Source organism: Centroberyx affinis, unplaced genomic scaffold, assembly GCF_046629955.1.
Source record: "Centroberyx affinis isolate AG114_WGS23_722 - 3 ecotype Tasmania unplaced genomic scaffold, CSIRO-AGI_Caff_v1 ptg003969l_1, whole genome shotgun sequence".
Classification (NCBI taxonomy): domain Eukaryota; kingdom Metazoa; phylum Chordata; class Actinopteri; order Beryciformes; family Berycidae; genus Centroberyx; species Centroberyx affinis.
In genome coordinates, this window is record NW_027281790.1 from 287,645 (window position 1) to 311,683 (window position 24,039).

Consider the following 24,039-nt stretch of genomic DNA (forward strand, 5'->3'; position numbering starts at 1 on the left):
ATCCACCTTCATTTAAATTTGGTGGCTTGATCTACAAATGATATAGATTCCATCAGCTGTGTGCTGTGTGTTTATTCCCAGTCCATTCAGCTGTATGTGGACTGTCTGGATGGCACCTCTGAGTGGGATTTCTCTTTGGGTTGCATGAGCTCTATGGGAAAACGTCTGTCCTGACAAAGCAAAAACAATGACGCAGCTAGTGTAGCTCTGCTCTGTTTGTATGCTCCCACCCTCAACAAAGGGGTGGGAAACAGTGAACAAAGCAAGGCAAGGGGGCAGAGAGGGGATGTTAAAACAGCCCACTTAACAAATTAGCAATTCTCCACAGCGTGAATGGATGTTTACGACCGAGTCCTCCTTCATTCTTCCAGTCAACTGAGCAAATAACGACAAAGTTCACCATTTTCACCATTCTCAGTATGCTGGCACAGTTTACATGGGGTCATGATTTCTTATGTTAGTTTAGTTGTTTTGGAGTGCTAAAAGAATTATGGAATATCCTCTAGTTCCTCAATTCATCAGTAATACAGGCCTGTCTGTCATAACAGTCTTTATTTGCAGCTTTTAGTCCTTCATATGCATCTAATGTATGTGCTTATGAGAAAATCTGCTACTGTTTGGAAGACAGGCCCAGCATGTATTGTGTATCTGAGCACCACTGCCCCCTGGAGGGTAAAAATGAGCACATCTAAGAAACAAAGTGAACTTTATTTTTCCACACAGGCCTAGGAAATCATGAAACAAAACTAACATTTTGCATTTACAAGACTTTGTGGATGACCTGTAAGTGCAGAAACACTCTTATGTCCTTTCAACCCAATAAGAAATGTATAACAGTTGAGGCAGAGTTGTAGTTCAACAGCATAAAGATCAAAATTTGCCAGGTCAGAATTTGTGCCAGTCCAGTAAAACATCATTCACTGGTATAAAAAGGAAATAACACTAACAGGCTTCCTTTATGAGTTCATCAGCTCTACAGATTAAGTCATGTGAAAAGTTCCTCCCTAAACTCTGCCTTGCACTTTTATTTACTTTAATGTCGAATGTAAGCAGAAACAGAGTGAAGTGTCTTGGCAGTGGACATTTTATCAATAATCCAACTGTCAAAAATAGACTATAAACAGACTATATGAGCAGGTTCTATGGCCACGGTATGTATGATATGTATGATTGGTGATGCATGATTTTATGACAATTCGTCATTTTGTAAAGTTTAATTGCGAAAGAAACAATGCTTGTAACAAAGCTTAAAAACGACCACCAGTCACATTGGTCTTCAGACAGGCTAGAGTCAATGACAAGAAAAGCACAAACTCTCAACAAAAGTCATTTCTCATTTAATATTTTGACACGTTATGTATTCAACCTCGGCTTTGGAATGTCACCTACCAGGAAAAGACATCAAACAAGAGCTTTAACTGCAAGTTATGATATTATTGTCCGTGTGATAGAAAGCACAGAAACGCAAAACTACTCGCCGCCGCTGTCAGAAATGTACTCAGCAGGGTGTTGGACATGGTGAGAACAGCAAAGGCTGTCCAACTGAAGTCCACTGACAGAAGGAGCCACGGCCATCTCCAGCAGAGTCTGTAATATCGGCCACTCTGTCAGACTGAACCTTGAAGTAAAAAAACACATCCTCCCACTCAACCTCAGTTCTGCACATTCAAAGGCCAATCCCGGCTTGGTGTGACAAGCCAGTCGACAGAAAAAACAGATGTTGTGTACAAAATGTCAGTGCATCCCGATTTGACCAGGCCTCGCCAATCCCTTGAAGACGCGCAGCTTTCCTGCCCCAGTGAGATCAAAACTGTAGTCTGTTGTGACGTAGGGCATCTCTCCCTCAAAGCCCGGCTGAAATGGAAACAGAAGGAACCATAAATCACTGCATGAGGAGGCTTGGGACAAATATCCGTTCATGTGCTAGTCAAGTTTAATATATATTATAAAGGTAATAGAATAGCTTTTTGACAGAATAGGAAGATGAGATGACAATTCTGGGGTCAATTCATGAATGAACTCATCTATTCCAATTCAACTGAGGAATTGGAATTTGAGAAGACCTACGGGAAACAGAATGGAAATTTCGGAAGGAATTTAATTCAGTGAAATTCAGTGAAATAACATGTTTTTTGTTTTTTTTCTTACCACATATCTGAGATTACACATAGTGTTATACATTATCAATACTGGATATCATAAAATGTTAAAGGTTTCTTTCAGGTGGTGTTTTATACATAACGTAATCATAATACATACATTATGATTGAATGTATTTGATTTATTTAACTGTCTTATTTGATTCATAATGTTTGATTTATAATGTTTAGCAAGTCAAGACAACCTCTCTTAGAAGTGGAATTTCATGGAACCAATGCAATTCCAACTCTTTTCATCAAAGCTGGGTGCAATTCCAATTCCAATTCCAGGAATTGAAATTGACCATGCACTCTCAATTCTATTCATGAATGGCCCCAACCCAGGTTTACAGTGTACTGTGTAAGAAATTAAAGGACTGCCCTCTGACCTGTGTTGTGAGGATGCAGGACGGTAGCGAAATGGCTCCCAGGAGGAGACAGTTGACCTTCCGAAGGATGGAGGGATCCACAGGGGTCAGCAGGAAGTACAGACCTCGCACCATGTCAATACCTCGAAGCACACCTAGAAGAACAGACCACAACACACACACAACAATTACCCACGCTGAATCTTTACATTCCATACAACTTCAATCACTTAATCCACAAAGAGCGATCACTTTGAGGATCAAAGCGCATTAATTTGAAGATTCATTCGGTGGTGATGAGTGAAAGATGACTTATGCCCACACAAAAGTCAGGCAGGATACGTACCAAAGCCCACACATGGGCAGATGGGTGCCTGGGAGAGCAGGACCGGGCCTCCCCTACTCGTTACTTTCTCCCCCAGGCAGCACAGCCCCACCAGACTGGCATTTGCAGCGTAAAGCATGTGACTGGGCGCCACCTCGCAATGGGTCACACCTACAGCCACCGCTGACTGGGGAACCTATAGGGAAAATAAAAAATGAAATTGGATTATGCATAAGAGATTGAGAAAAAAAAAGAGTAAGTCTACAGTTAAACATGTGCAAAAGATGCAGTTCCCTCTTTGGGCCGGTTAGTGACACACTTAAAATTTCCATTGTGGAGGAATTTTTTAAAATCTAATGGGAGTAGCTTGTAGGTCTTTAGGAAACTTCTTGAATTACACATGTGTACAAAATGTGAATATGAAGCACAAAAACAGGCATTCTTACAGGCTTTTTAATTCATTGCTACAGTGCCACCCTTAGGAAAATCAATTTTCTTTCTGGGACTCATATCGAGACTACTTCACACAGCTGAAAGCATAGCCTTCTCATGTACCTGGTACGGGGTGAGGCAGTGTAGTGGTCTGACGGGGCCTGGGTCAGGAGACTGCATCTGACTGAGGTAGGCCAGCAGCGACAGCTCTCTGTGCTCATTAGTGCGCTGGTGTTTCCTGTCAGATGCAACACACACCAGAGGACACACATGCACCCACACACACACAAATTTACTTTAACTAAACATCTGCTTTATTCTCCTATGTATAGCTTACATAAGTTAAATGTGAAGACTTTCATTACAAAATTAAAGTAAATATGGCATAAAACAGTGTTGCCTTTACATTACTTTGGCTGCAGTGCCCCCCACAGCAAAAAAATTTAATTACAGTAAAACAACAAAAACAAAACAATCCTAATACAACTGCAATTATAGCACGACTGCCCTATATCACAATATAAATCTTCAAATAAAATCCATCCTTTCTGTAACAAATACTGGAACTGATACTGTAATGAGGGCAGGAGTGAACCTGAGTCTAAGAACCAATAATAACACTGTAAAAGCATAAATCATTATGGAATATCATCAACGTTGAGTGTAGCCTAAACCAACTACAGATATTTGTTTGCAAGATATTCATATTTTCAGGCTGGGATCATCTGTCAGTCTTTACTCTACTGGCTTATCACAAAGGGAATGGTGGCCAATAAAATAATGGAATAATGAAAGCTTTCAAATGTTCATGCCAACACAGGTTGGAAGTGGTAGGAATACTTACGCTGTTCCTTGGCGTCCTACTCCCTGAAAGTCTGATTGTACGATGATGTGAACGTAGCTTCTGGGGGGGCTGTGGCTCTCTGTAAACTCGTCCAGAGCAGTCTGGGCAGGCGGGTGTGTCTGGCACCCATGTGCTGTCCGCAGAAACTCTGGGGTGAGGGCGGGACACTGGGTGGACCCACCATGACCGAGCTGCACTACATGCGAGACGGGGAAGAAGCGGATCATGTCCACTAGCAGTTGGAATCCAAAGCCTGTGGAAAGCCAGGAGAAACACATGCTTAGGAATTGCTTACAAAAAGATGAAGCTACCCATTTTTTTAGCTGCTGTCATGGAAGGGGGCAGAGCTGACCTTTGACCCAGCCCATGGTGTTGATGATGATGGGGGTCTCTCTGCTCTGGGAGCGTCGGCGCCATAAGGACTTGAGGGACTCCAGGTAGCGGTCCAAGTCCGACTCGCATGACGACTGGCCATAGTAGATCATGTGGTCTGGTGTGCGCTGGTGTGTGAAAGGAGGACCTGGAAAATAACTCAACATAAGTCTCCTACTTCTTCCCTCCCACACAAATAGTACAGACATATAAGCTAAAATATATATATATATATCCGACAGAAATATTGACAGATACTCTGGCACCATCTATAAAGAGGTTGTGTATTAATAATAATGAATGTTTTGCATAGCAGTTTTGGAAAACAGTTCACAAACTGCTTTAACAATCTAATAAAAGTAAACATTGTACTCATATTAAAACAAGTCAAGAAGGCACTAAAAGATAAACAGATAATAATACATGATAAAACGATATAATTGTAAAAATGATGGGATAAAGTAAAAATAATTATGTTTTAATTAACAGGATAAAGAAGTGATGTGAAGTAACAGGGAGGACGCAGCATACCCAGAAGTGGCTCTCTGACAGTAGACAAAGACAGACAGCCGGCAGGGGTAAACTCTGTTTGGCCCAGGTCAGCTTCCAAGTAATCTATACTAGTTGTGCTGCAACCAGACACACACAACACACACTTAGCCTACTTTGAAAACATCAGAGCATACCACCATGTCAATACCAAAAGCACTCCCACGTACACCACACTGCTCTGCTGTCATAATAAGAAAAATTAATGATACTAAGAAAGAAAAAAAAAAAAAGAGGATAAACAGAAAAATAGACTATAAGCAAGGATATAGCAAACAGGGTTATAAAAACCAATTTCAACACTGGAACATGTTAAGTACAATCATGTATGAATGAAACGCATAGCGAAAAGTAGGGACTGCGCTATTAGAATGTGCAAAACAACATTAGAACTTACTGAAGCAAAGAAAAAATGAATGCAAATATGTACAATATAAATATACCAAAAAAAACTAAAAATATCAATACATGCAATACTGTATACCAATGAGAAGCAGATACGTGAATTTACATGATGATATACATGATGTGCAAAATGTGCGCCCTATTCATGTTAACAAGATGAGAACTTACTGATTTAGTAAGGTGTTGATGAGGGTGCGGATGAACGTTGACTTGCCCACATTCTTAGTCCCACATACAAGGATCACCGCACAACCATCCATGTCCCCTACAAATTAATGAATGACACGTCTCCAATAAGTTGCCGGGGCAGCGTTGAATATCAAAAGTTTTAAACTAAAAAACTAAAATCCGTGCATGGCATTTGTGATTTTAAACCTAATTTCTAATGTTTTGTGTGTTTGTGTACCTCTGCAGGCGCTGACCACCGTACTAAGAGCATCTCTGTAGGTCTTTGACATCGACAGGCCCTCAATGGTGCTGACCAGTGGGATCATACCCAGACCATTGAGTGGAGTGTCAAGCACAGCTGACATGAGTTCACTCTACAAATCAGGAGGGAGGAAAAGCTTTTGTCAGACATGTCAGTATCACATTAACCTATCAAAATTAACCCAACATTAACCTATAAAAATGATGCAGCTAGTTTTCTGATTATCTGCTAATTTGGGTCCTATTCCAAATGAAATGTGGTTGGATTTATTGTGACTTTTGTGGTGAATATTAGCATCAGCCACACATAAAAAGGTCAGTCAACTCACCATTGGCGGGCTGAACAATTCACTGAGATCTGTGAAGCTCGACAGAAACCGTGTCAGAGAAGTCTCCATAGGCTCCAGAAGGATCACAGTCGAGTTTGTACTTATCCTTCTTACCAGCTTCTTGCGCGACGCTGGAGAAAACGCATATAAAAAGGTGGACAGGTGGAAAGAAGGACAGAAAAATATGTTCAGTTCCCTAGTACAATATTTTCCTACTAAGCAGCTCACCATGCTCACCAAGAAAAGAAATCGCTAATGTGACAGACAGGTGCCTTAAGCTTTTACCTGGTGGAAGATACTTGCGGAGGATAGCTGTGGCCTCCATTCCCTCATCTCTGGTGTCATCGGCGCTCCCCAGTGCCGTGATGGTCAGCGGACAATGGGAGGCAGGGGAGAAGAGCGGATATGACTGTTGGCCCTCTTCGATGGTGAACCCCATCACTTCCACTCGACCGTACAGGCAGGTCAAAAAGCACTTCCCACGGAAACACAGGGTCTGGAGAAGAGAAGTATAACTCACTTGTTCAATCACACAAAAACATGTTAAAAGTACATCTTCATAGTTGCTGAAGCAGCCCAATCCATCTCACTCATTGAGTGGTGGCCTATGCAGAAACTGAAGCTTGTGATTTCTTGTCACACAATGTGGACAGATGCAGTCTGTAGCTGTAACGCTTCACATACCTGATCCTTCTGCATGACTAGTACTGCATGGTTTCGACGATCATCTCTCTCTGCGCAGTAATGGAGAGACTCTCCCTCCAATCTACCTGACCTGACCGTCTCCGGGCCATCTGACGTCTCCACACCGTTGCCCTGAATGGACTGGGCATAGGCCTTCCAGTCCTGCGAGTCATCTGATTCGTTGTCCATTGTAAATGCGGAGCTCCCATTAGCATGAGTGTGAGATTTCTTAAATCCAGTCTGAGGAGTGCTTTTCTTAGAGCCAGAGACAGACTTGGCCTTCTTCTTCAGTCTCTTGACAGCGGGCTTCTTCTTCACAGCTGCCTGGTGCTCCTTTATCATGGTGGCCATGACAGGGCTGGAGTTGAGCTCAGACGAGGTGATGGGGGGTCTGCACCGTTTGCCCCTCACGTCCTTCCACTTCAGGGACTTTGAATGGCCCTTGACTTGACTTGTGTGTTTGTTTACCTTCATGATTCTGCAATAAACAACTGTTCTTGTGTGTGCTGCTGATGAAAAACAAAGGGGGGAGCCTGGAAAGAGAGAGGGGAGATGCAAATCTTAAGAGGAGAAGTTTCATCACAACCTGGCTCTGTGAGCGAAGCATTGGTAGCAAAGTACCAACAAATGTCCACCAACATGTCCTAACAAATGCGGATTATAGGGTTAATAGACTAATATTATAGCCAGACTATAGTAGTTGATGAGCTAGCCAAGTTAACACGCCTAATATCAGTTACCTGGTTAACACACGTTGACTAAATGTTAGGATAGCCAACACGCTTAGAATTAATTGACAATAAGGAACCACCTGTCAGTCAACAATGTAACGTTAATGTTAAACTTGGCGTAACGTTATCAAAGCTACCGAGGCTAACTTCAGACAGCTAGTTGCTAACGTGGTTGTATTCAGGCAAGATAGAGAACACTTACCCCCCGATTGGGAAAACAGCGCAAAATTGCTGGGATCGCCCTTCGCCTTTATACTGAGTGGATAGCCTTTATAATCGGAAAGTGAATCCAAGGAGCTGGCCAGCTATTGACACGTTTTTACAGCCGGCTGCGCTAACAAGCTAGCTAGCTAACCTTGGCTAACATGTGTGAGCCGAAAACAGACGCCGCGTCCAGATGGTCGACCATTTTTTACACGGAGTGCAGTTAGCTACAACAACGTTATTATTCGATATCATCATGGTATCTCGGCAAACTTACACTAACATCAAATTAAAACTAACACAAAAACTATTTAGCTTGAAAGAATATTTTTGTTTGTAACAAAATTATTGTTATTGCTAGGCATGTAACTAGTTAATAATGGACAATAGGCGTTTTTCGCGGAGTTCGCTCGAGTCAACAGCGTCACATCCTTTTCCTTTTGCAATTTTCAGGGGCCTGCTCGAAACAAGGTGCATGTAGCTAAGCTTAGCTACTTTTTCAACCTATTTACTAAACAACTGAAGCGAATGCAGCTTCCCAACAAATGAGGGTAAAGAACAAATTTTCATCATACTGCAATTGCGAGACTCACAATGCTGCTGTCGGGTGCGTACAACGCTAAGGGAGCGTCTTTAAAAATATGTGTTGTGAAATAAACGTCGAGGTAGCTAGGGGTTTGCAATAATTTGAAGAAACCAGTCGCAGTAGTCTATCTGCCAGAAAATACACAAGCATTTAAACTTCTAAATAGTTAACACAATGAATGTGGTAATATATGGAAAATTCAGGGCTTGACAAAAATATTCAAAATGGAGTGTACCTCACTTTACCTTACCTTATACTCTTTAACAGCCTTAAAGGTGAATAACTTAACATCAATTAGTTGCAAGATAGCTAAGTGATATCAAGCGCTCTCAAAATGTATTCAAAAGCCATTTTCCTCATAGGCTATATGGTGTAATTTATGTTGCTGTTTTATACCAAATACACTGCCTAAGAAAAACCTATACTTTTGATTCAAAGTCAGTTATGTTATTTGATGTGACTGCATATCAATTTTAATTCGCATACAATTTACAAGACCACTTTTTTATTGTCTTGATCAGTTACTGAAATATACATTTTTGACTTTTCAGAAAGTCCCAGCTCTGTACTGTGCAGTCATGTCCATGTGCCTCATGTAGCAGCAGTCTACACTAAAGTCTGAGGATGCCTGCCCAGGAGAGCAGCCATGCACAGCTTGTGCTGTCCTCCCTGAACCAGCAGAGGGCGGTAGGGCGGTTTTGTGATGCCATGCTGAATGTGGGAGGTGGGGTGGTCTACCTGGCCCATCGCAACGTCCTCGCCTGTTTCAGTGAACTGTTCCAAGAGTCCAACATGCTCACCATACCGTGCATGGAGGTCTGCCTTCAGGAGTGCCCCAACGATGGCCTGGAACTGCTGCTGAACTTTGTCTACACTGGAGAGCTGAAGCTGGATCCTGTCAACCTGGAGAAGGTGCAGCGTGCCGCGGCCAGCCTGTGTGTACCAGAAGCACTTGCACTCTGTCAGCGGTTCACAGAAAGCTCTACGGAGACTGTGCCTGTGAAGCGTAAAAGAGGGAGACCTAAAAAGTCCACATCAGACACAGCTTCTCATTGTCCAGTTAAAGAAGAGACATCGCTTGCAATCACAAAAGATGAGCCCAGCTTTGATGCTGCCACAGCCATCAGCACCGCTGCTGCTACCACTACCACTCGCTCCGGTCGCAAAGTCAAGGGCCCCAGGAGGCTGGTTGGTGAGAGCCCCGCCACCGATTTTACACCCACTGAGAAAGCCAGCAGGAGGGCCCTGCTTATACCTGTGGAGAAAGAAAGCTATGATGCTGCTGTGGAGGGTCAAAGCCCACTTCAGCTGACTGGTGAAACAGAGGTAGAATACATGAGCATATGGAAAAAAAAGTACAAAAGAAAGTGCAAATGTGATGATGATGATGATTTGGAGGATAAAGATGGTGATTATTTTTACATGTTTATTTTTATTTTGCTATTTTCAGATGGCTGAGCTCCAGATTGATATAAATGACAATGGTGTTAGCCAAGCAAATGAGGATGAAGAAGAGGACGATGGGGATTTTGAGGGGCTCAACGAAGACTCAGATGAGGAGTATGTACCCATTGCCCAGCCCGGGTCCATAGCCCCATCCACATCCACAACTAGGAGACGCAAAGCCCAGAGTAAAGCAGACAAAAAGGAGAATGGCGAGGCTGTGGAAGAAGACTCCAAAAAAGGCTCCGTCCACTGTCCCACTTGTGACAAAGCTTTCCGAAGCAAATACTATCTCAAAGTCCACAACAGGTATGACTGAGACTAGTTTCAGCATTTTTCCCCCCAGATTGTTGTGGAAAGAATGGTCTCTATTTTGCTTTGTCCTGTTTGTAGGCGGCATACGGGTGAGAAGCCGTTTGTGTGCCTTAAGTGTGGAAAGAGGTACTTCAGGAAAGAGAATCTTTTGGAACATGAGTCCAGAAACTGTGCAAGAGTGCAGGTGAGTGAGGAAAGAGCCAACTCTCTCAGTTCTCGCCAGTATTGATGCAAGTTACATTTGTGTATATTGGATTAAATTCAGTTAGCAGTCAATGAATTCTATCCTCTTTGTCAACTGTGAAACTATCATGTTAATGGGTCTGTGCTGTGTTACTGTTGTAGACGTACTCTTGCCCGACATGCTCCTCAACATTTAATAGAAAACAAGAGCTACGCCTGCATGTTATCTCCCACACAGGGGATATGCCCAATAAGGTATGTGTTACACATAATAAACATAAAATACAATAAAATTATAATAAATCTAAAAATGTAGCTGTTTTGTTTGTTGTTTTTAAAATAAAATCTGCATTGATATTGTGTATAATTTTTTAGTGTTCGTCGTGTCCTGACCAATTTATGCACAAAAGAGACTTGACAATTCACATGATCAAGATCCATGGCTTTCCCAAACCACATGCAGTAAGTTATTTATTTATTCTTTTTGACTGATTGGTGATGTGTATGTCTGTATTTTAACTCTATCTTAACTGCAATTTTGATTTTATGAAAATAATGTTTTATCTCTAGTGTGCCCAATGCACCAAATCCTTCTTGACTCGGACAGAGCTGCGTGTGCATGAAGCAGCCAAGCATCGAGGTGAGAAGCCGTTTGTGTGCGAGGAGTGTGGCCATCGAGCCTCTAGCCGAAACGGCCTGCAGATGCACATCAAAGCCATTCACAGGTAGTGGGACAAGGCTCTGTGTCTTTATAATACAGGTTTGATCAGATCAGAAGGATTTGAACAATCTGGAAAAAGTGAGAGTTAATCTGTCACAGTTAATAATGTGAGTGCAAAAAGCCCCATTACTTCTCAGAGGGGCCAAGGCATATGTGGGAGTATGGAGCAATGGTAGGGAGGGGAAAATCTGAATGTGTCCAGACTGCCTGAGTGAGTTTCTATGTTTGTTCTGCCTCACAGAAATGAGCGCCCGTTTGTGTGTAACCACTGTGGCCATGCATTCACCCAGAAGACCAACCTAAACATGCATCTGCGTGTACACACTGGTGAGAGGCCCTACCAGTGTCACCTCTGTGGCAAAACCTTCAGGACGCAAGGTAATACAGCCTCCTACCATCTACCATCATCTATGAAAATGACTATAGTTTTGTACTGCAATTCGTTTCAGCCAAGTAATCTGAGTAGTCAAAGATGCTTTCCAATCGGGATCATAATTCCTATAAAATGCTACGCCAAATCCAGTGGTAACCCGGTATCCAGTGTTCCCCCCCGCACTCCCCTCAGTATTATTGTCATCGAAACCGATGTCATTCTTTCTCTGTCAGACAGCGGCGCATTTTATACACATTCATTCAAGTTACAACAATTGCATTAATCTCTTTGTCTCTTTGATACCAGCCAGTCTAGACAAACACCACCGGACGCACACGGGCGAGCGTCCCTTTAGCTGCGAGTTCTGTGAGCAGCGCTTCACAGAGAAAGGCCCCCTTGTCCGCCATATTGCCAGCAAGCACCAGGAGGGCCGCCCCCACTGTTGTCACATATGTGGCAAAACCTTTAAAGGTAAGACATGCCACGCAGATGATGGGCTGTGTTCACATTGGGTCAGAAAGTGGTCCATAATCCATGCACACATATTTTGAGCACATGATCAGCACCTTACAGAATGTCAACATGGAGTCTGGTCAAGGACACGCTAATATGAATACAATCCCTTAAAATATGATGTTCCTTGTGCCCTCACCAGCTATGGAGCAGCTCCGTGTCCATCTGCGTCGTCATAAGGGCATGAGGAAGTTTGAGTGTGTAGACTGTGGCTACAAGTTCACTCGACAGGTAGGCTGTGAACGATAACTGCGTTTTCCCCCGTTGCCCCTAGCGCTCAGCCACATAACTCTACATGCTTCTCCTCCAGGCTCACCTGCGACGACACTCCCAAATCCACAAACGCACTGAGAACTATAACCCCCGGCAGCGGAAGTTAAGGAATGTGATAGTGGAGGAAGGGGAGGAAGGCCAGAGTGAGGCTGAAGCGACCGAAACGGCCGAAGCCTCCCTGGTCACCGAGGAGACGGACTACGTCCCGGAGAACCCCGTCATCCAGGAAGCCACGAACCCGGTGTCCGTCTCCGTGTCGGGCCTAGATCCCAGCAGCATAGTGAGGGTGGTGATGCAGTCGGGTGACGCGGTGATGGAGGAAGTGGTGTCCAGCCAGAACCTGGGGCACGGCCAGGCGGTGGAGAGCTTCACCGTATCGGACGTCCTGCAGCAAACGCAGCTGGTCACCGGGGCGTACGAGTCTACGATGGTTGTGGAGGGGATTGTAGAGAATATAACGGAGAGCAAGACCTGAGTGAAAGACTGGGGACTGTGTGCAACCCACTCAGCAGTAAGGTGACCAAGGGAATGTCGTTCTTACAACCATTCCATAAATTAATTGATTTGTGATATAAGAGACGGTGAAGCACAGCCTGCAGCATTTGGCCTTAGTGATCTGAAGGCACAGAAATTGGAAGACAACTCAGCTACTGTTAAATTCCCAGACATGCAATTGACAGTAGCAACTTATTCCTATGCTTTTGTTGCTGTATATAAGTGAAATGCATGCCTGTGAGGGTTGCTTGTTGTGTAATTACCTTTATCGGCTTGTTTTATTGAGCCTCCTATTATCCATGGGCCAAGTGTAACTGGACTCTGGAAAGTCTAATAAGTGGTGTTTTTGTACAGTTTTGTCACTGAAGGGATGAAGTGGTTGGGCCCTCAACCAGAGTGCTGATCAAGGAGCACTTATCAGGGCCAATATGTGTTGATTGAATCTTTTCTATGTAGGAGTCCTGGTCTAGGATTACCGACCAAGTCCTCTTGAGAATCTCTTTCATAATGTCCTTAGTAAAAAAAAAACAATTGTAGATCATGACTCATGAATATTTTTCATAGAAGTGGGCCTTCTTTACATCCTCCTTTGGAGTCAGAAAGCTTAACAGATGTATTTTAAAATATGCAGCCTGATAAGGGCTTACTCTTGCTATCTTAAAAAAATATTCTTAATTCATTTCATTTGTCTTTTCACACTGTACATCCTACTGTACACCTACTGTCAAAAGTACAAGAAAAATATTTGTGAATGTGAATAGCCTGTTGACAACTCATCAAATGTGAAGCAGCGGAATAAACTCACAGTCCTGCCTGCAGTTTTATTTATGGTAACCACACTGTAAAGGACATTATCACTATACAAACCCATTACATAAGGGAAAGGATATATTTACAAAATTGTTTCAACAACAAACTTGTATGAAAACTAAGAAAACAATATGGCATTACAATTACTATAAAAACACTTAAAAATACTACTTCAATTAAAGCCAAACAATATTTGACATAAGAGCAAATTGAGAGATTTTCCGTACTTCCAGTTGTGATTGCAGACCTCCACCACCATGTACCACATTTCACTGTTGTTGTTGCAGCTGAGAAGCAGTAACATCTTAAGCAACAAAAGCATAAATATATCCATAAATAAACATATCAAACAGTAAAACATTCATGAACAATTTCAAAGAAAATGTTGCTTCATGCACATTAGACTGGTGGTTATGAACTCAGATTTAGCCCTGTGAAGGGTCAGGAGTGGTGAAACCAGGTATAGATTGAGACAAGGAGATGGTGTGCAGCCTATGAGCGCTGATCACTAGCGACAAAATATCTCAACCCAGTACAAGTTACATCACATGCAACCGCTCTCAACTATGATAACAGAAGGTTCCTCAGTGCAGCTTGGAGTGTAAGCTATCTCTCCTGATAAATCTCTCTTACTGAACCCAATTAAGCCATCTGCCTGGTTAGTGCTAAATAAAAACTCTGATTGCTTTAACTTTGGAATGTAAGCGGGTTATTGATGTTTCTGACCAATGTTGGCTCTTGATCTTGACTACAAATTAAGAAACAATTCAAATTTAAAGTGATTTTGTATGAAGAAAACCTATCCAAAGTGATCCACTGCTGTCATAGAGATGTCCATACACAGAAACACCTAGCCACTGTTATTCATCCAGTCAATAGTCACACTCATGGAAATGAGGGCTTATCTGTATGACAGCATGGCACGCAAGTGGATTACAAGGAGCTCAGGCAACTGTATACATGCTCAGTCACAAAGTGCCATCTCTTCTGTCCTTATCAGCTTTAGCATCGTGATGACGTGGATTCACAGTAAACCGATGATGGCACTAGGGGGAAGAACGGATTGAACGGGTGACTGTGATATCCGAGTCCAAACTCAGTGCGCTGCGTTCACATCCTGGTTCTGGTTTTGGTTGAGATTGTTGTTGAGATTGTGGAGCGCTTGGTGACGCTGGTGCCGGTGCAGGTGGATGGCGTTTGACGCGGATATGTCGGCAGGTTCAAATGCACTGGCCACCAGGGGCATGAACTGGCGGAATATGCTGACGCTGCCGTGCCAGAAGGTGGGCTGGGGTAGTCGTCCGGCGGGGGTCCAGGTGCGGGTGGCCGGGTCATAGGCTTCCACCACATCTGACAGCTCAAACGTGTTGTCGTAGCCACCGGACACAAACAATTTGCCGCCCAGGACTGCCACACTACCTCCAACATGGACCTGAAAGAGAGGGTAAATTGAGTTAGGAGAGGACTGGAAACACATGTTGTAGTTGCCACTTTCACATCATATCGGAAAAAACGAGAGAGCGAGAGTCCACATCCAAAAAAAATGTATTCATAACTTTAAAATCAACCATAATCAAACTGCAGCAGATACTGCTTGCTTTTAGTAAGTACAGCTGAATATCATAGTGTGAATATAATTGATAATTTGGATTTTTATTATCTCAAACTGCCAACATTGGTGGATTTTCTGCCACGTTTGCCACCTGTGTTGACACATTTCAGCAGTTTGTGGTGGGAAATATGGGTGGGAGATATCTGAGCCTAAAATTCTCACGTCCTACGTGTAATCACCAGACGGAGGGTGACATGAAATTTTTTTCCCCAGTATATATATTAAATCCAACAGGACATGAATGCGGCATAAGCAATGATCTGGCACACGCAATCACCAACAGATAATACTGTCAATCCAATTTTCACGAGAAAGCATGCCAGAAGACAAGCGTTTGATGTCAGATACAAACCTGAGTCATCGGACTAATTTTGTCCCACTCGTTCTTCTGAGGGTTATAAACATCGACTTCCGCTGAGTCATCCCTACAAAAAAGAAACAGGAACAAGAAACAGAATCTGTTTAATGACATGAACTTGGACTATAGATGCAGTGGTTGTAGGGTGTTAGGCTGTTTGCGGTTTAAATGCTCTTTCACGCAAGTGGTTGAGCTGTGCAAAGACAACTTGCTTTTGCAGACTTAGCACTGCATATTTTGTTTATTCATTTCATTGAAAAAAGTCCCACATTTTTTCCATTCTCTCATATTGATTTCTTCCTGTCATTTTTCTGCTGCCAGTAAAGAGGGCACTGGGCTGAGCAGAGAGGGATGAACATGAATGTATTGGCGCGCTCATGTGGTAGAACAAGAAAATGCTCTTCATTATGCTTAGGCTACCTTTATACTGTATATACTGTTATTAGATAGGCTGCCGTTCTTACTGCAACCAAGGGAGGCGATTGATTTTTTAATATAGCCATGAAGGCGATTCTTCTCCTTACTCTCTAAATAAATGTCAGATTGCCCATGGAGGCAATAGGTGGCAAATCAGAATCTAAAAAATCTGGTTAGACATTGCTTGAGTCTCTACTCTCCTCACCTGACAAAGTAGATGAGGCCATTGAGGGTGACTGTTTTGGGAGCAAAGGACCATGGGGGCAGCTGACCACAGTTGAGCAGGCCCCAGCGGTTGGTGTCTGTGTCGTAGCTCTGGATGGCCATGGTGTCCTCCCCGGTCAGAGAGCCTATGGCGTACAGGCGGCCGCTGCAGGTGGTGGTGGAGCAGTTGTCCATGGCGTGCAGCATGGGCGGCAAGGCCTCCCAGCAGTCCAGGGCGTGGTCGTAGCGCTCGGTGCTGTCGGAGGCCACCACATAGAGCTGGCCCTTCAGCACGCAGGAGCTGTGGTACTCGCGGGCCTTCAGCATGGGGGAGACCTCCGTCCACTCGTTGACGCTGGACTTGTAGCGCCACACGCCGTCATAGAGCCGCGAGCCATCAGAACCGCCTGGGAAAACACAGAAATACAGTCTTAGTGACATAACGTGCATGAGGCATACAGAGTTCTCAAAACAGCAGTTTCAATTGTGGGCACCTTATTTTCCTGTATTTTCAGAAGTATACAGTTGAAAAACACTCTGACTCCCCTTTATTGCAGCTGTATGTAGTCAATCTTCTTGACTCATGGCACTATCCTGTGTGCAGTCCCACAGTAACTGGATATCGTTTTTCAAACTACTTTGCTGCCTACAATAAACTCACTGTACCAAGGGCAGGCTGTGCTCAACTTGAAAATAGCCCGGACTCCATGAACACTGTGAAAATATTATCACAAGGACATTGTATCAAAGGTAAAATACTAAATCTGCCTGTCAGCAAGGGTACTTTTCCTACCATTACCCTATCATGTGCTGCTGCTGTCCCTCATTCTGTTAAGGAGGGAAAGAGTGAGCACTCCTAATACTTTTTGGCCCCTAATCACTGGCTATGTGATATTTCTTTACAGTCATTGGTGTGAAGGCCTGGGACGATTCCTCAAGGGAAATAGTGCCCTTCTTTGCAGGCCGGGACAGGTCACTGATAATGATGAAGATGATGATGATGGTCTCTATTGGATGAGCCCATCACTGCAGTCCTGGCAGCACACCATGTCCTGCCTCACTTTGCCCTGTTCACACATATAGCCACTAACCAATGAGCCTGGAGTTTATTTATAAGCACTCTGCCTGACTGCCATTTCATAAGATGAAGGAGCAGGACTGGAAATCTACTGATGGGAGCTTTCAAGTTACAGTGAATGTAATATACACAGCAACTGTAACCACTGCACACTGTCTGTCCCCTGTTCTCCTTTAAGTGGAACACCAGATGTAACCGAACTTAAAGTTAGAGTAAGTTACAATAAGAATGTTGTGATGTGATGTCTTTAATAGGACTGACTGTCATTGGAAATTAGAATATGGGTTCTGATATTTTCAAATGGTTTTAAAACAGTCCTTTTGTTGATTTCATTATACGATGGAGTTAACTATTCTCTAGTCTGTTCAGCGTTTATACATTACATACCATCTGCTTTTATACATAGAACCACATCATACTTCCTCAATGAAAATGACCATAAACAAGAATGAAATTGGAGTTCTTATTGTAAGAATTCAACATTTTGAAACTTCGCTTTTGATACCATCCAGTGTCTTCTGATACTTTAAAATTACCAAAAACCTATTCTATTCCAAAAATCCTATGCTACGTTTGTATCCTTTATTATGACTGAAAAAGTGTGCAGAAAAGTGCTTGAACGACTACAATCAACTTACCTGTGACATACATATCATTTCCCAGGGCGGCTATGCTGTAGCCACCTCCGAGGTGGTCGGGGAACTCGGCCAGGTAGCGCCACTGTCCAGTCTGGGGGTTGTAACAGTCCACAGTGACCAGCTCATCGCAGTCCTGGTCACAGCCTCCCACCACCACAAGGATCTCTGCTAGCCCCGTGGATGGCCGCGGCCGCATGCGGTGGCAGGGCCTGTCGTGGCGGTCGTACTCACAGGACTGGAAGCTACGGGCCTCGCTGACCATACGGAGGCAGGTGGGTGAGAGGTACACGAGCGGGTCGCTCTCCACGTGGGCCAACAGGAAGAACCTCCTGACGAAAGGGAGTCGGACCTGCTGGAGGAGCTCGGGCCAGTAGTGCAGTCTCCGCTGGAGGTCGGCCTTCACCCAGCGCACCGCGATTTGATAAGCCGTCTCCTCCTTGTCCACACATAGCTCATCGTCTGACACAAACTCAAGGAGTCGCTTCCACGGCAACCGCTCAAAGTCCGTCCCCTTGGCCAGTTCCATTATGTTCTTGAGGACGAAGCGGCGCGCGCTGCCGGCCAGCTCTCGGCAAGCGTAGGCCTCCGCAAAGTCCTGGATCTCCAGGCAGTTGGAGACATCCAGCCGCTGCTCCAGGAAAGCACAGCAAGCCTCTTTGACAGAGGGGAACTGAAACAGATCAGCCGTCTTCAGCAGGAGGTCCACATTATCCTGTGTGACGGTGACCCGTCCCGTGTAGCAGAAGTCTACCAGCAGGCCTAAGAGCTCGGCCGACACCTCGTGCAGAACCACCCGGTCCATGGCGCTCTCCCTCAGCGTTCCGGCGAACATGGCTCGGAAGTAGGTGCTGGCAGCAGCCAATACCGTGCGGTGGCAGTGAAACTCCCGGCCCTCGGCGCACAGAGTGACATCGAAGAACTTGCGTTCGGCGCGGAGCTCATGGATGCCCCGCAGCAGGTTGAATGCATGGGCCGTGTCGAAGAAGGGCAGCGTGGATGGCTGCGTCTGTAGGACTGGCTTCTCCATCTCTCCTCCCTCTGGGTGTCTCAGTCTCTAGTGGTTGTGTTCAGAATGCGACTGTCATCTACAACAGATATACACAAGAAACATTTGTCAAGAATTCCAATGTAACATTTGTTATTTGCCATCGACAAACATTAATCTATTCACAGTGTTTAATAAAGGTAATGGAATGTAGTAAAACGATACCCAGATTATAAACAGACTCAAAGTAAGGCATTATTTAAATCTTGAAGAAATGGAGCCTACCATATTTCATAAATTGATATTTATACAGCCCCAATACCAGACGAAAATCCCAGAGGCAAACAAGTCAAATTAATTTCAACCAATTAGTTCCAACCAATTAATTTCACTGGCAAACAACGATCAGCTATTTCAGTAATGATACAGCCAAACCTGCAAGAAACATAACAGACCAGCAAATAAAAAGAAGATTTCAAAACATCCAACCACCCAAACTGTTGTTCCCCCTACCTGAGGAGCCGTACCAGGCGTGTTGCACAAGTAAAGTGACAGAGTGAAAACAAGTCTACGTTCTAGAATATACGACTGCTCTGGTGAATATGACCAGCTCTTTACCCGTGTTTAAGAAAGAGAGCTCGCTTGTGCTCTGGGGCTATAAATATACCGGCAGTGTCCATTTCCAGGCAGGGGTGGGGGGAATTTTTTGGGAGAACACCTAACGCGCTGTGGGGATAGTAACAACCCCCCCCCCCCCCCCCCCCCCACTCTCTCCCCACCGCCAGGTCTCTGTGGTCAAGCAGCCCCCTGAGTAACTGGTCTTTGAGACAAGAGCCAGCTGAGCCCGGGCCTCCTCACCACCGTCAGCACAGCAGCAGACCAAAACACAGAGCCTCCTGTCATAATATCCACCAATCAGCTTGTAAAAGCAACACAGTAGCAGAGAGCTGCTCTGACCAGACAAACAGAGAGGCATGAGGAAACTTACTCTAGCAGGCTATGTTAATCATTGGATGACCCATTAGTGTGGAATCTGTTAAGGACATAAACGTCATATTAAATGCATGTTGCATTTATACCCACTTAAAATTTACAATATATTTAGAAATTAATATATATGGTCAAGAGATTATAAAATTTTGATTTAATGTGCTAGGATAGTACAGGCAGGGGAAAATATGATACAGTACCACATCGCTTTCTCCCATGTTATTGTACTTGACACCAAGTACTATGGTGCTGGATGTGGGTGTTTTTGTTTGCCTTTCCAAGCTGCTAATGAAAGAACACAATAATAATCATAATAATCTATCTAATCTAATGCTGACCCTTGAAATGAAAAGGTCTCTATAAGATTGCTTAAAATTGTGAAATGTAGCCTATTTACCATCATCTGGCAATTTATTTATGGCTATTTACTCTTAAGTATAATTGATGTTGACATTTTATTGCATGTAAGGCATTTAATTTCAGTTCTTCACAACAGTTAATAAAATGAAAAGGAGAAATAGAATAGTAAACTGCAATATATCGCAGTATCGAATTGCAAGACATATCAGAATATTGATCAATAACAGCACTTGAACAGTATTTATGAGCTACTAGTCAACTAGAGGGAACTTCCATTAAAGGCAAAAAAAAAAAAAACTGCCTATCCAAGCGCCCTGTTAAGATTTGGGGATAATCATTCCATCTCAAAATACAGAGGTATCTCCTTACAGAGATTTGTTGAAAGGTTGTAATAAAGCCTCTGATCTTCCACAGTCGAAACGGCAACACCGAGCCAAAGAGCCCAGCACACATTCCACACCGGGGTTCAACAATGCAGCGGCCCACATACTGTAGCTCTGTGAGGGATCAGACTGCTCTCCTGAAGGGCAGACTGGGCCTCTGGAGCCACTCTGCACAGCACAGACCTGCACTACACACACATCTCCCTCGCTTCTGTGTAAGTGATTATCTTTATGTTACAGGGGATAATGGCATTTCCTTACATAGAGATGATGAGCCATGCCTTTGACTCACTCACGTCTGTGCTCTCCGACCCCGGTTTCCCTGTGTCACTGGGCACTGTACCATAGTATGTGAATAGTCACATCTGTTCTTTATCAGCCCCTGTTTTAGCCTAACTTTTACTATAGTAAAGAACAGCAAAGTGCTGAATTTCAGAAGTCCTTCTACAGAGAGTAGGTATATATATTTAACAAACAACCTGAGGTATTGCGCAACTGTTGGTATTGTGTTTACCAACCGGCCCCTAGAATAGCTGACAGAAATTTATACTCTCAAAGGAAGGGAGAGAGGGAAGGAAAGAGGGAATGAGAGAAGGAGGAAAGGAGCAGAGGTGGGGGAACAAACTCTCTGGTATGTGGAGACGGGGTGAGGAACACAGAGAGACCAGTGTGACGTCCAGCATGTGGACACAACCTGCCAAGTACCCCACCCACCTAGACTAGCCTAGCTATATGGGAGAAGGAACCACATGCCCCCTCCTCCTTCACCATGTACTGTAACAGTAGTAGCCTGTCTGGTCCAGGAACTGAACTCATGACCTACAGTTACAGAGGATGACCTATCAGGAAAAAAACCCTTGCAGAGGTACAACGCTGTTAGTCACAGGTCTTACTAAAGTCCCAGCCAAAACTCAGAGGATGGCTTGTACGTTACGTTTACGCCTTAAAATGGCTGATGAGATAGGTCTATTCCTGTAATCGGTAGTACTTTAGTACTTCACACCGAGGCTCAACTCTGACAGTGTCAGCACAGGGCTGGTATAAACAAGACATGACATTGATAACAGTGTGAACACTCTCTTTGGGATTACTTGTGCTTCAAGGCGCTGACTAAAAGAAGCAATACGATTTTTTAAAATCAGAACAAAGGCAAAAGAGAGAAGAGAAACAAAAACAAAACAATACAAAAAAAACCCAAAAACTTCATTTTGTAAAAGGCATCTGGCAACATTTTGAACTGAATCTATCACTGCAAGGCATAACTTTGTGCCACAACTTCATAAAACTATGTGGCTTTTCGGAGTCCAAGGATTCTGTGAGAGTATGTTTATCTGGGAGCTGTGCAAGTGAACAGGGTAAATCAAAAACAGACTGCACTTGTGTGCTTATTACAGTGTGTTCTCTTGGTTACACAACAACTAGCGTTGCCCCTTGCCGGTATGAGCTTGTAATTACCACCAGTGGGAAGTTACAGACAGGCTTCAGCATTGTTTTGCATTTTGCGTTATCAACAGTAAAAGTATAGTAGCTCTACTGTTGAAACTTGGTTATTACCATGCATACATAAAGCACTGGGGTTAGGTTAGGGCTGGTAAGAAAACAGTGTGTACCCTCCAAGCTGGATAGCTGGGCTCTTTCTGTGCAACAACTATTACAGATGACTGATCAACAACACAGTGACCCACTCTGAAATACAGTCTAACGCTGCACCTGGTAGACAGATGTCCACAACAACGCAGCTGCTCTACGGTCTCTCCAGCCTGCATCAGGCTGCATTCTGGGGCCAAGGCAACCATCAGAGTAGAGCGACCTACAACCCCTGGTTCCCCCACAGCGGAGCCTGGCTTGGCCCTAAAAAGGCAACCCCAGACAGCCACACTCGTCACATTCCATCTGAGCAGGGCCAGCGTGAGGCTCCCAGAATGCAGCAGTTATGCAGCAGTCCTTCTTATGTTGATGCCACTAAACAGATAGCGTCCTGGTAGGTTGTAGAGCCCACCACACACACACACACACACACACACACACACACAGAGAATGTGAAGTAACTATCAGAGATGGCAGGATGGTATAGTGGGTTTAGAAGACCGTCATTCAACTGGAAAACCCAGATTCAAGCCCTGTGTCAGCTAACACCTCCCTGCTGAAGAGTCCCTGAATCCCTACCAGCTCCAGGAGTGCTGTCCTGTAGCTGAACGTATACACTCTGACCCGCCTGGAGCGGGGGAAGCCCATAAAGTAGCACTTAATTCATTATTATCATAGGCCCCATATTAGGGATGAAGGGCAGGATGAGTTTGGGCGCTTGTTCTGTGTGTTATGACTCAGAGTTTGCCGCCAGGGATGGTTTCAAATGCCAAAGTAATGTGTCCTTTCATCAGGCCCTGAATTCCTGCAATTCCTATTCCTGCAGCAAGAGAGTTAGGAGTTATGGTAAGATAAAGTATCATTCTGGCCATGCAGCCATACTAACCCCAAATTATTGAGCACAGTAAACCTGGAGTTCTGAGTTGCTTTGAAAATGTTCACTCTTTCACAAGCTTTTTGCCCCTGACAATATTCAAGTCTAGTAGATCTCACATGTAGGCCCAAAGCCACACACAGACATGCAGTCTAACTGAAAGCCGTGTCACGTACTTGTTATGATAGTGTAATAATAATATCATGTGATGACAGTTGTAGCTAATGTTCACTTAATTTCCCCCTAATCAAAAACATTCCTTATAATTACAATGATTCAAAATGCCCGCTTAGGGCTACCACAGAGCTGTTTCACTACGCATGTAAGATGTTTAAAAATAGGTGATAGTCCACGTACCAAACAAGATTAGAAGGCAATAGCATACACATGGTATGTTCACTACAGACTAACATTACCTATAACTAGTGTCATATTCATACGAAGCTTATTTTCTTCTATCGGACAGGCTATTTATGTCTAACGTTATCTGTGCTCCGCTTCGAGGAAACAACGACCTTCTTCGGAGACAAAACGGACAGGTAAAATAAGATTTTGTCTACTTACCAATATATAAAACTTGACTTCACGTTGGGGTGATAGGTTTATGGAGTGTATCGCATAAACATCTAACACGTCAAGCTGAAATTAAACTTTGATGCCGCGGATCTCCGGTCTCCACTGCGCCATGATTCTCTGTACTGTAATAGATGCTGCCTTCAAGTGCTGTCGGAAATATCGGGAAAATGAAAACGCCAAGAAAGTGGTAAATATAACTGGGCACGTGGAGGCCGTACGTGGCAGCAACTGATGGTAGAAGGGATGTATTTTATTATTACTACGTTGTTTTTTGACCGTCTTTGTAAATAATTAGTATTGGTGTATGTTTCTTTCTTCACTTTGTTTAACTTTTGGTTGTCAACGGTTGTTCAACGAATGTTGAATGTGTGGCAACCAAAAGGCTAGTAATTGGCTAGTAAATTAATGACATAGCCTAAACTGATATGTATTTGCTCCTCATTCTGACCTGCTGT

At 43.8% G+C, this 24,039-nt stretch overlaps 3 protein-coding genes across 3 annotated transcripts; 1 reads left to right on the forward strand and 2 right to left on the reverse strand.

The window, feature by feature from the left end:
• Positions 1–728: 728 nt before the first annotated feature.
• On the reverse strand, positions 729–8,100 carry nol9 (nucleolar protein 9). Its single transcript, XM_071541885.1, has 13 exons — positions 7,809–8,100; positions 6,876–7,408; positions 6,477–6,687; positions 6,192–6,322; positions 5,840–5,975; positions 5,602–5,698; positions 5,011–5,108; positions 4,460–4,627; positions 4,108–4,360; positions 3,387–3,501; positions 2,853–3,027; positions 2,528–2,661; positions 729–1,854 (listed from the first exon to the last, which is right to left on the reverse strand). Exons 2-13 carry the CDS (start codon positions 7,347–7,349, stop codon positions 1,735–1,737), a joined length of 2,112 nt encoding a protein of 703 aa, XP_071397986.1. The 5' UTR covers positions 7,350–7,408; positions 7,809–8,100; the 3' UTR covers positions 729–1,734.
• Positions 8,101–8,267: 167 nt separating this feature from the next.
• zbtb48 (zinc finger and BTB domain containing 48) lies at positions 8,268–12,709 on the forward strand. Its single transcript, XM_071541884.1, has 11 exons — positions 8,268–8,417; positions 8,948–9,722; positions 9,847–10,148; positions 10,233–10,338; positions 10,500–10,592; positions 10,713–10,799; positions 10,908–11,062; positions 11,300–11,436; positions 11,738–11,902; positions 12,087–12,175; positions 12,255–12,709. The coding sequence occupies exons 2-11, from the start codon at positions 9,021–9,023 to the stop codon at positions 12,690–12,692; spliced, it is 2,274 nt and encodes a 757-aa protein (XP_071397985.1). The 5' UTR covers positions 8,268–8,417; positions 8,948–9,020; the 3' UTR covers positions 12,693–12,709.
• A 1,895-nt stretch (positions 12,710–14,604) lies between these two features.
• Positions 14,605–23,702, reverse strand: klhl21 (kelch-like family member 21). Its single transcript, XM_071541886.1, has 5 exons — positions 23,573–23,702; positions 17,830–18,914; positions 16,115–16,520; positions 15,487–15,559; positions 14,605–14,954 (listed from the first exon to the last, which is right to left on the reverse strand). The coding sequence occupies exons 2-5, from the start codon at positions 18,854–18,856 to the stop codon at positions 14,619–14,621; spliced, it is 1,842 nt and encodes a 613-aa protein (XP_071397987.1). The 5' UTR covers positions 18,857–18,914; positions 23,573–23,702; the 3' UTR covers positions 14,605–14,618.
• Between the last annotated feature and the right edge of the window lie 337 nt (positions 23,703–24,039).